Source organism: Myotis myotis, unplaced genomic scaffold, assembly GCF_014108235.1.
Source record: "Myotis myotis isolate mMyoMyo1 unplaced genomic scaffold, mMyoMyo1.p scaffold_m19_p_14, whole genome shotgun sequence".
NCBI classification, from domain to species: Eukaryota; Metazoa; Chordata; class Mammalia; order Chiroptera; family Vespertilionidae; genus Myotis; species Myotis myotis.
The window spans coordinates 14911134-14923267 of NW_023416318.1; the positions used below are offsets into that span (position 1 = coordinate 14911134).

At 44.2% G+C, this 12134-nt stretch overlaps 1 protein-coding gene across 4 annotated transcripts in view; it reads left to right on the forward strand.

Moving 5' to 3' along the window:
* Window positions 1-10406: 10406 nt before the first annotated feature.
* Window positions 10407-12134, forward strand: part of PPP3R1 (protein phosphatase 3 regulatory subunit B, alpha) — a 60552-nt gene continuing 58824 nt past the window's right edge. For 2 of the 4 annotated variants that reach the window (XM_036334299.1, XM_036334298.1), the window contains exon 1: window positions 10408-10847. In XM_036334299.1, coding sequence (XP_036190192.1) covers window positions 10845-10847 — 3 coding nt within the window. In that variant the 5' untranslated portion in view covers window positions 10408-10844. Of the gene's footprint in view, window positions 10848-12134 lie in introns of all 4 variants that reach the window. The other 2 variants (XR_004971806.1, XM_036334300.1) reach the window with 2 other exon arrangements.

The following is a 12134-nucleotide window of genomic DNA, read 5'->3' on the forward strand; positions in this document are numbered from 1 at the left end:
GCCTGGCTTACCCTGTGGGAGTGCACTGACCACCAGGGGGCAGCTACTGCATTGAGCATCTGCCCCCTGGTGGTCAGTGCATGTCATAGAGACCGGTCATTCCGCCATTTGGTTGATTTGCATATTAGGGTTTTATTATATAGGGTTTTATTATCTATGTGTGTGTGTGTGTGTGTGTGTGTGTGTGTGTGTGTGTGTGTAGAGAGAGAGGGGGGGGGAATATCGATGTGAGAGACACATGATTTGTTGCTTCCCACATACACCTCAACTAGGGCCAGGGATCGAACCTGCAACCCAGGCATGTGCTCTAGACTGGGAATCGAACCCAAGATCCTTTGGTGCATGAGCCAATGCTCTAACCACTGAGAAACACCGGCCAGGGCTTTTTAAAAGATATTTCTAATTTAGAATATTGCACAAGAAATAACCCATTCCAGTAGAAAAACAGAATGAGAATTAACTATCCAGAATGGACCTCAGGCTTGTAATTATATATAATTATGATGTTACTTTTGTTGAAGCAAATTGTTTACATGTACTCACAGAATATAGATATCACAGTTATCCTTATGTACAAATTACAGGTTTAAGTCTCAATCAATTACCTTAGTATACCATGGAGAGAAAGAACAATATGACATAAAATTATGTGTAATTTTGTAATTAGTATATGGATTTGGATAGAGAAAAGTCATAAAGCAATGTATATCCCACAGAGCATCTTATAATCATATACATTATATCAGCTATGTGTGGAACTGGTACAGAATTTTAACAAAATAATATACACAGTTGACCCTAGATCATATGATATTTTCAGAAGATCTCTTCAGCTGTTTTTCAGTCTCTAAGTTTAGTTGAGTCTGTAGTTATGTGGCCTTAATGCAGGATTTGCATACATTACTTGCCTTTTCATTGAAGAATATGATTGATCAGTTTTGCTTATTTTTAAGGTCAAATGAAGTTTTGAATGAATCAGATTAGCTATTCAATAGTAAACAGAGGAAGTAGCCACTGTCAAATCATCATTACTTAACCTATACTCTGTAAATAGAGTGGTTGGGAATTTGCTAGATAGTCTACCTTCCAATCTAACTGTTGAATATGTATACAGCGTTCAACATAGGAGAAACAGATTGATAATATGAAAAAGTAGTTTTTACTTAATTAGAAGGATATTTATATCCTAAAGATATGAAGTCTTCAGTTGCTTTCAGATGTATATATCCTCTGTTACAGAATAGGAAAATAAACTTTTTAAATGCTGCAGACAGAACCAAAAGTCAAACTACAAGTTTGGGACAAATCATCCTAACACATGAAAAGGGGATCATATCTTTATATACAAAAAGATGTTATAAATCACTAAAAATTGTAAAATTTCCCAAGAAACATGGGCAATGAATAGGTAAGTCACTAGGATATATCCTTAATAGTTGAGTTAAAAGGTCAAGCTTCAGAAAAATGTTCAGATTTCCAATAAATCAAGAAATGTAAATTATGATGAGGTGCCAGTTTTTTAAAACCTAGATTCAGAAGAAATGTCACTACAATTTGTATAGTGGTTAGGAAATGTGCATTGCTGGTGGGAGGCCAGAGTGGTACAACTTTCTTGAGATAATCTGGTGACATATATATTTAAAACCTTTAAAATTTTTATACATTTTGGTTCTGTAATTCCTCTGCTACAATGTATCCTTAAAAAAATCAGAGATGTGCACAAAGATTTCCAAAGGTGTTTAATATACTGTTGTCTGTAATAGGAAAACTAAAACCAACCAAAAATCTGAATTAAGTTACAGGAGATTCGTTAAAGAATTTATGGCATACATTAATATTATCTACACTAATAAAAGAGAAACATTCAAACTGGTGTCACTCTGCTATGCCCACCAGCCAATCAGAGCAACTATGCAAATTAACCCAACAAAGATGGCGGTTAATTTGCATACACAGGCGCGAAGGCTCCAGCTGGAGTGAAGACTGAAGACTGAAGACTGAAGACTGAAGACTGAAGAGGCTTGGCTTCTCTGCTACAACTGGACCAAAGGCCTGGGTTCCGGGTGCTGGAGGAAAACTGGTGCCAGCAGCCAGGGGAAGGAAGACCTATTGCACGAATCTTCGTGCAATAGGCTTCTAGTCCTATATAATAAAACCCTAATGTGCAAATCAACCAAATGGAAGAATGACCTGTAGCTATGATGCGTACTGACCACCAAGGGGCAGACTCTCAATGCAGGAGCTGCCCCCTGGTGGTCAGTGCGCTCCCACAGGGGGAGCACCACTCAGCCAGAAGCCAGGCTCACAGCTGGCGAGTGCAGTGGCGGTGGCAGGAGCCTCTCTCGCCTCTGCTGCAGGTGGGCAATAAAGAGCAGCCAGCCCTCCCTACCACTCAGCAGCCTGGGAGGATAGGGCCTAAGCTAGCAGGCGGACATCCCCCAAGGGGTCCCGGACTATGAGAGGGTGCAGGGATCCCACCAGTGCATGAGGCCTCTAGTTGAATATAAAAAAATTAAAAATCGTATTCTTGATGAATATTTATAAATATGGGAAATATTTCTCAAATGTTAAGTAAAAAAGTATGTTATAAAACAGTATGACCCAATTAAATTTTTTCTGTATATCTAATAGAAAAAAGATTGGATATACAGTACATCCAAATATAAACAATAATTATCTCTTGCTGGTATGATTACAGATGGTTTTCCTTTCTTTGTAATTTTCTGTATGTAGAACATTTTTATAATAATCATGTTGATTCAATGGTTCTCCCAAGGGTCCTTTAGAAGTTAGCTATTCCATTTATGTCACCAAACAACTATCCAGTGTCCAGAGTCTCGCAAAAGAGAGAACAGGTTTGCTCAAAAGTGGAAAGTTCAGAGTAGCTCCCTCTAGTGGAAATGATGAAAGTAACGGACAAGTTACTAATGTCCAATATTTAGCCTCAGTGTTCTGCCATCTAGAAAATGCCGTCTTACGCTATGCCCCAGTTATGGTTTATAACCACAACTTAATTGCATGGCAATGGCATTGCATTGCTTCCCTGCTCCCAAGAGAAGTCAGTGGGAATTTCTAAGGTCTGCCGCCCAAAGCCAATTAATCTCTAGTACCTGTGGGCTACAATCAGTAAACCTTGTTCCCTTTTCTAGGGGTCAGCTTGATCCTGGTGTGTATACCTTTTCAAGTATCAGATGAGTTAGGTTAGTGGATGGTCTATGCCTAATCAACCTTCTTTTGCCAGTTTACTTATCTCTGTTCTCTTGGAAGCCAAGGTCTACCTTGAAAATTCCCTGAGAAAAACCCTGACAACTGAAAGCACTGGACTCAGTATGCTGCATGTTCAGTCGTGATTCAGCACGAAGGAATGTTATTTTTAGATAGAATACAAAACTGAAACCCTGACATTCTATTTGTTATAGATCTCTTAAAAATATCTGTAGGCCCAGGCTCAGTTGCTTAGAGCAGTGGTTCTCAACCTTGGCTGCACATTAGAATCACCTGGGAATCTTTTTAAAATCCTGATTTCTGGGCCCCATCCTCCGGAAATTCTGTTCCTTTGTTACCAAGGATGAGGCCCAGAAATCAGGATTTTAAAAAGATTCCCAGGTGATTCTAATGTGCAGCCAAGGTTGAGAACCACTGGCTTAGAGTATCATCCTGGATGCACCAAGGCTGTAGGTTCCATCCCCGGTCAGGACACATACAAAAAACAACCAGTGAATGCATAAATAAATGGAACAACAAATCAATAGTTGTTTGTTTTTTCTCTCTTTCTCCCTTCCTTTCTCTCTCTAAAAATCAATAAAAATTGAAAAAGAATCTTTGTAAGCGGACAGGGTTAATACTTGATCATTTATACATTTCTTTGCATTTTAAAAGTTCTCTAAAATGTCCTGATTGCGACTTGAAATCTGTATGAATACTGCGGGTAAAATGTAGAACTCAAATTAAAAAAATCATTAGTGAAAACATGTCAACTATTAATTCTGTCTATGAAGTTGCTAAAAATATTCTTATGAATTTAAATTTTTCTTATTTATTGTAATATATTATTTTATTTTGAAAAAGCTACATGAAACATTTTAATATAGAAGATGTGTATTTTTCTCAGTGGAAGTACTGACAATATTGTTGTTTTTCAGTCTCTCCCTAATATAAACACACACTTTTTTCTGACATTAGCACATTTCATTAGCACATTTGTTTAAATATACTTTTCTGGGCTTTTTGAGTGTCTTCTGTATGTTTGTTTAAATACTAAAAGCACCTAAGATAAGTTCAATTAACTTTATTTATTTATTTATTTATTTTTATTGCTTAAAGTATTACAAAGGGTATTACATATGTGTCCTTTTTTCCCCCCCGCCCTTGACAGTCCCCTAGCCTCCCAATTAACTTATTATGTTTGAAATTTGCATACCCAATAATAAACAAACATTATATTAGTGGTTGGTGATGAGTATTTTCAGGTAAAGGACTTAGATGAGTGATGTCCAATAGAACTTTCTGTGAGGTCCAATATAGTAGCCACTAAGGAATATAGTTATGAAGCACTTGAAATGTATGTAGCTCAGGAGACAGAAGAACTAAATTTTAATTTTCTTCAATTTTCATTCATTTAAATGTAAATAGTCACAAGTGGCTAGTGGCTACCATATCAGACTGCACAGACGTAGATTTAAATAATTACCCAGAATTCATACAGAAATGGACCAGAACTAGAGGTGGATTTGAATAGGGTCTCACTCCAATCTTACACACTATCTCTTATGGAGCACATGCAGATATTTGTGAACGTGTAGTATATTAGTGAGTTAGCAAGTATGACAAATAGGTCTTTTCTAATGTTACATCTATTTTACATATAAATCATATTTTCTGTTATGTTGAGGTAAATACTGTTTAGGTAAATGCTATAAGGTAAACACTCTTAACAAACTAGTAAAATGGAAATACTATCAAAGTCCAAATAAACATCATTTTTTTGGTCTCACTTTTATGTGCAAGAGACCAAAGAAATAAGTGAGACTTGTAAGTCAGAAAACTATTTCAAGACATAATCTATGACATTTCAATGAATGAATATATACAGATGTAAACCAATTGCCTGCACGTTTCCATTTGTGTTGGTCCTTTTTGACCACACTGTCTTCTTCAGCTTTCTGGTCATCCTCAACAGTCTCCCATCCTTCCTTCTGCCTAGTCTAGGGGTTGGCAAACCGCGGCTTGCGAGCCACATGCAGCTCTTTGGCCCCTTGAGTGTGGCTCTTCCACAAAATACCACGTGCGGGTGCACACGTACAGTGCGTTGAAACTTCGTGGCCCGTGCGAAGAAGTCGGTTTTCGGAAAGGAGATAGATGAAACAAGTATACAAGACGAGTGTGGATGGGAGAGTTGGAAGGGGTCGACCTCAGCAAACGTATCTCAATCAGATTGAGGACGTTTTTAGCAAAGGCCAGCTTAGAAGTATCCTAATTAAGTTAGTAACAATGTACCTACCTATATAGTTTAAGTTTAAAAAATTTGGCTCTCAAAAGAAATTTCAATCGTTGTACTGTTGATATTTGGCTCTGTTGACTAATGAGTTTGCTGATCACTGGCCTAGTTCATTATCTTTTCTGTCACTTCTTTCTCTGTTCACTACTTAAATGTAGATATTACCTTTGTTTTTGCCCATGGTCTGATCCTATTGCTTTTATGATTTCTGTCTTCTCATTGTTTCAACTCTCGTTATGTTGATATAATTACCCAACTGAAGGTACTTAGCATATGGAAAGGTAATCAACACAGACAGAGAATAAAGTTCATCATGTGAAATGTTAATGGCCTTTAAAAACACTGTGGGTTTTTCCCCAAACATTTGGAATTTGATGTGGATTCAAGAGGTTTAGGAAGAAATCTTAGAAAGCCTTATTTTTTCCCCCTTTTTCTTTTTGGTCCAGTATGTAGTATAAAAATAATTTACATAACTGACTTATACATAATCTTTAAAAATTTTTCCCAATTAAAAAGTATTTATAAGTTGTCTTCATTTGAAAAGTAAATAACAGATTTTATTTTGAACAAATTCAATATTAATTCCCTTATGAGAACTAGGAAAGTTGCATACAATCCATAATTTTAAAAGTAGTTGTGCTTAAAATAAAAATCCATCCAGTATGTGGTATACATTTCCCCCAAACTCATTAATTCATAAACCTATATATTTTTAAGAGCATTGTTTTCTACCATTGTCTTTTCAATAGCAAATATACAGAGTTTCAGCTACATTATAATTTAAGTAGGCTTTTGTTGGAGGGCTATTGTTTACAGAACTCTTTGTAAAATGGTTTCTATGGAGAAATGAGTTTCCAAGATGAAATTTAGAATCCTTGGCTCATACTTCTGCTGCTTAGCAAGAAAGGAAGCAGCCACTACTCTACCATCTCAGGTATCAAGGAATCTTTTCTCAACCACACCCTGGAGCAGAGGGCTGGCTGGCATTCCTGCTTTCTCCTGGGTATCAAAAAAAAAAAAAAAAAAAAAAAGGATTCTGGGAAGAAAAGTAATTCATTCCCCATGCAACCTCACTACGCAATGAAAAAAGAATTCTGATGTGAAACAAGATGACAAAAAGATACGAAATATTCTTAAATCTGGGATTCCTGAACTGGTACATATATGTTTATGTAGGAGGAATGGTAGTTGTTTCCTCTAAATCCACATTAACAAAAAACAGAGACATTACTTTCAAGTGGTTTTAACTGACTCTCCGTTTTAATTGGCATTTTCTTCCTATGGATCAGAGTATAAAATTAAACACGGTTTCCAGTCGACATTAGTCAATGTAATTATGAATAAGAGTGGTTATTTTGAGGTAATTCTGCACTGGAATACCTTAACTTACAGGAATGATAATTTGTTTCTTCTGCCATCCTTAAATATTATATGTGAATAGATGAGAGTGGCTAATCCTTCAAGAATAAGGCAGAGTTCTCGACATCACAATAATCTTGAAGATCTACACATGGTAAAATTTCCTGTGACATTTCTAACTTAAAGATAACTGGGGAGACATTAAAGCCCGAGGCTGCCTATAGTCCAATATGACTACAAACATTTCTCTTTCATAAAAATTTCTTGCCCTTTTCTTCTTACTTAGCAGCTTTATTACCATCCCTGAATTGTTTATTTTTCCTAACACTAAATACGGGAAAATTTGAACATTTCACTTTCAATCTTTGTTTGATTCCTCTCTTTTTAATGGAAATATTTTTCTTAGAAATGCAATCCTTTCTATAGAACCTGCACTTCCAGCTTCTACTTGGGTGCTTCCACTGGGGTAGCTCATCAGTAACTCAAACATAGCATTTTAAAATCCATATTCGCCTCTTTTCACTCAGCAACCAAACCTCTTCTGACTTCTCAATTTCTTAAAGGCTGTCACTATTTTCGGTCATCCAAACTAAAACTTTTTATCTTTGGTGTCTCCCTCTCCTGTTTCCCACATCCACTAAGTTGCACAGTCAGTGCATTTTTGCTTCATGTCTATTTACTCCTTTCTTTTTCTCTGTCATTGCTACGTCTCATTACCTCATGCCTAGCTGTTACTGCTCTTGAAACAAGTATCTCTATTTTCACTGTCTTTCCCTCCAACTTATCAGACATAATACTTCCCAACAATCATCTTTTGGTTGCTAAATTTTCTGGGAAAAATAATCCACTTATTAGAGTAGGTCTTTTGTCTTTTTTACTTATCTAGTTATTTAAAAACATGTATGTGCCCTAACCAGTTTGGCTCAGTGGGTAGAGTGTCGGCCTGCAGACTCAAGGGTCCCCCAAGTTCGATTCCGGTCAAGGGCATGTACCTTGGTTGCGGGCACATACCCAGTGGGGGTGTGCAGGAGGCAGCCGATTGATGTTTCTCTCTCATCGATGTTCCTAGCTCTCTATCTCTCTCCCTTCCTCTCTGTAAAAAAACAACAACAATAAAATATACTAAAAAAAAAGAAATGTATGCTTTTGGTAGGACATTCGGTACCTGTTCCCCTCATACCAAGTTTTACACCAAAAGTTAATGAAAAAAGACAAAAAAGGAGAATAACTATTTATCACCCCCCTCCCTTCTTTTTGGCCTTAGGGGGAAAAATCTGGGTATTAGGTGCATTTTTAAAATTTACTTTTATTTTCAAAAATATTTTATTAATTTTAGAGAGAAAGGGAGAGAGATAGAAACATCAATGAGAGAGAAAATCAACATCAAATTGGCTGCCTCCTGCACGCCCCATGCTAGAGGTTGAGCCCCACAATCTGAAACCCAGGCGTGTGTCCTGACCAGGAATAGAACCGGTACCTCTTGGTGCATGGGATGATGCTCAGCCACTGAGACACACCAGCTGGGTGAAATGTGCATTTTAGGTTTACCTCTCTCAGCAGAGATGCAAACTGCTACATGCCTGTATTTTATGTAGTATAACACAAAACTGAGAGAATGTAAGTGGCAAACTCTGGGAGATTTATAGGATGAGGAGGAGCAAGTGGACTGGTCTTCTGTCTCTTGCTTTTGGTCAGTGACAGAGGCTACAATGCCTCTTGATTTTCGGATTTAATCAACATAGACATGTGTTGAATGATTATAGTCTGAATTGGCTCAAATTATGACAAAATTATGAGTTGCTGTAAATCCACTGCATTCCACACATCTCAAATTCCTTCTCAGTATTTAATCCTCAGCCAAAACGATTTGATTTGCACTGAACATGTTGGACACACATGAACTCAGTGATCCTCTCTGAGAACTGGAGTTGGGGGAGAGGAAATTTTTTAGTAGCACTTTTATAAAAATGAACATGCTTTCATCTTACGGTGAAAACTAATTAAAAATAATATACCTAGAAATGTCTCACACTTAGCTTAGGGACTTTCCCGTTTTGGAACACATCCGTATCTAAACAACACCGCATTTAAGTCAAGAAACTTAACTGGTGGAAGAGACTGTCATTTCTTGGCATTTCCTGGTTACATTCACAATGTGATATATCTTGTTATCCGTCTGAGTTACTTTTCTTATTCATCCGGACACAAAAACAAAACAGTTCTTAAAGGGAGAGAGGGGCAACGAAGGGGGGCGACTAGGGCACGTCACGGAGCCTCTATTAGGAAAAATGAGTCCTTATCATAAGGAAAAAGAATTAGTACAGAAAAAGAATAAAACTCATGTAAGGAGCTTGAACAGACTGCTTTAAAAACCCTATGGCTTTTAATAAAACTATTCAAAGGAAAAACCTGTCAACAAGGAGTCTCTGACCACAAAAAAACAACGACAAACATTCGTTCCCTCTCTCCCACTTACACACACCGGGGGCGATCAAGATTCGAAAAGGAACCGCTGGTTAAAATGGTTGCTAAGTATTTTCTTCACTATCCTTCTCACACTCCTCCTGCCGGCTTTTATTTTCCCCGAACATAACTTTCTGTTCCCCCTTCTGCTTTCCTGAACTCCATGCCCCATTGTAGTCTGAATTCTCTGGGCACGGCCACCGGCACCAAAGCGGACACAGCCTTACGAAAGGAACCGGGGGGCGGTTTCCGAAAGCAAACACGGCGGCGCCCTGCAGAAGGCAGCCCGGGGGGCGGGGGGGCACTCCGCGCGGGGGGAGGGCGCCTGGGCGGGAGTGGGAGCAGCCCGGGATCGCCGTCCCGGGGCTCCCACGCCTCCAGCGGCGGCTCTCCGCCCGGCCTGCCCAGCCCAGCCCAGCCCCGCTGGGCCAAACGGCTCCTGCAGGGGCGGCGGCCTGCGAGCGCCGCAGCGGCGACAGCGGCGTGGGCGCGCCGAGCAGCGGGTCCCAGTCCGCACACCGATGGAAAGATACCGTCTTCAGGAGCAAACCGAGTCCCTCCAGCCCACGGCTTGGGCTTTTCCTCCCTTTTTGGTGCGGCGTCTGGGTGGTTCTAACACGATTAGCCCCTCATCTGCTCCTCCCCCGCCCCCCACGAGCCTCCCACTCCCGAGCGCAAGCCCCGCTCCGCCCGCGGACCGCGCACCCCGAGCATTTCCTCCCTCCCAGGGAACCCTCGCATTTCCTCCTTCCCCGCTCCGCCCTGCCTCCCCCCGGGCCCCCTCCTCCCCGGACACCCGCCTCCAGCCACATGACAGGAAGGGCTTCGCCACGCAACGTCACCGACGTCCGCGACCCCGCCCCTGCCCTAGCCCCGCCCCGCACGCAGGGGGGCGGTGGCGGAGGGGCGAACGCGTCGGCGCGCTCCGCGCTCCCCAACCAGAGCTCGCCGAGCGCCGCGGCCGCCGCCGCCGCCGCCGAGCCGCGCGGGTGCCCGGATGTGCGGCGCTCGCGGAAGCCCCGCCCCCGCCGCCGGCTCCGCGCGCCCCCGCCCTCCGCCCCTCTGCGCGCTGCTTTCCCCTCCCTCTCCCGCCCTCCCCCTTTTTCGTGCCTGGAGGTTGCGGGTCAGCGCGAGCCACTGCAGTGAGTCCGTCACGGCTCCGGCGTGAGCTTGAGCGCGAAGCTGCAGCCCGGGAGCCGCCTGGCCCTCGCCTCCATCTCCCGCGCCTCTCCGCCTCGACCCCTGCTCGCCGCCTCTCCTCCCGCTCTTTCGGTTCCTGAATCTCGACCTTAATTTTTCTTCTCCCCCGCCCGCTCCCGCGTGCCCAGTCACCCCGTCGGCGCGGGCCCCGCGGCGCCGCCTCCCCTCCCCCAGCCCGCACCCCCTCCCCCGCGGGTGTCCCGAGGGCCGCAGCCGCCCCAGCCGAGCGCAGCTGGGCCGCCACCGCCGCCGCTTCCTGCGGGAGCCCGTCTGAGCGCCGACACTCTCCTCCGTCCGAGCCAGCCGCCGACCGCCCGCCAGCAAAATGGTGAGACCTTCGCTTCCCCCGTGCACCAGCCCTCCCCCGCGCGCTGCGTCCAGGGGCGGGGGCGGAGGCGAACCCCGACGCCCCCGGCGGGCTTCCCCCGCTGGAAAATTCCAGAGACCCGGCCGGGCTGCTGCCGCGGCGGATCCGAGAGCCCTGGGCGGCCCCGGGGGCGTCGGGCCGGTGCTCGGCGGCGCCCCTGCCCTCGCGGCCGCCGGGTTCCGCCTCTGCCTCGACCCCCACCCGCTCCGGCCGTCGGCCTGGAGCCGCCCCCGGGCCGCCCCGCGGGACTCGGGGCGGCCCCTCCTCCAGGTGGAGCCCCCGGCCGCCCCCAGACTCTCCCCAGTCCGGGGCTCTTCCGAAATCCGGCGGAAAGAAAATGTGACAAATGGCTCTTTATATAAGACCCGCTTTCTCTCCGGGGCTGCGCCTGCTCCCGCTCCCACTCCATTTTCGAGCAGGAGCCTCCCTCGGCAGCCATCCTGCCGCCCGCTTCCCCCTCTGCTGTCGGTGCGGGTTCCGCCGCCGGGAGCCGCCGTGCGGGGCTGCTCCCGCGGCGGCCGGTCTCCGCCTGGCGGGCCGGGAAGGGCCGACCAAGGTGCCGATTCACGGCCGCAGACCCGCACTCCGTCTTGGCTAAATGGGGATGCTGTCTTTTTTACGCTTTCTTCCTGCCCAGGGTTTTTTGTTGTTGTTGTTGTTTTTTCGTTTTCTTTGTTGCCTCGCCAAGTCTCTCTCTCTCGGTGGTTGTTTTTGAATCATGGCGATTTAAATTTGTCTTTCCTTACCCTCACAGTCATCCCGAGGTAGAACTCCCTGCTGTAGTGTTTCCAGCCGACGCTAGGGGTGTGTCTCCCCGCCGCTGTCACCGCGGCCGGGAAATCCACGACGCCCTGTTAGCCCGTTACCGGTGCTCTGGCCCCGACCCGGGGCGGCCGGTGTCGTTGCCTTTTGTCATCAGGGGTTGTGTACCGGGCGGCCGAGGCTCGCCGTGCTCCCCCGGGTGCATCCGAGAGTCGAGCCTGTGATTTGGATGGCGAATGCTTTTTCCAAAAGTCTCTCCCCAATTTGGCAGAAGGTTTTCAGAAGGATGTGGGGTGGTAATGTCTTGCACCTTTCCGTGGTCATTGCGTTTCACCCTGTGTGCAGAATTTCGGTAGCGTTTCAAAATAGAGTGATGGGTGAGTGAAGACATTCTGTGGATTGCAACGTGTAAACTCCATTTGGCGTGATTGGGTGAGAAGAAAGTGACGTTAGAATAGTCAAGTAAGTCAGCTTTTATTTAAAATA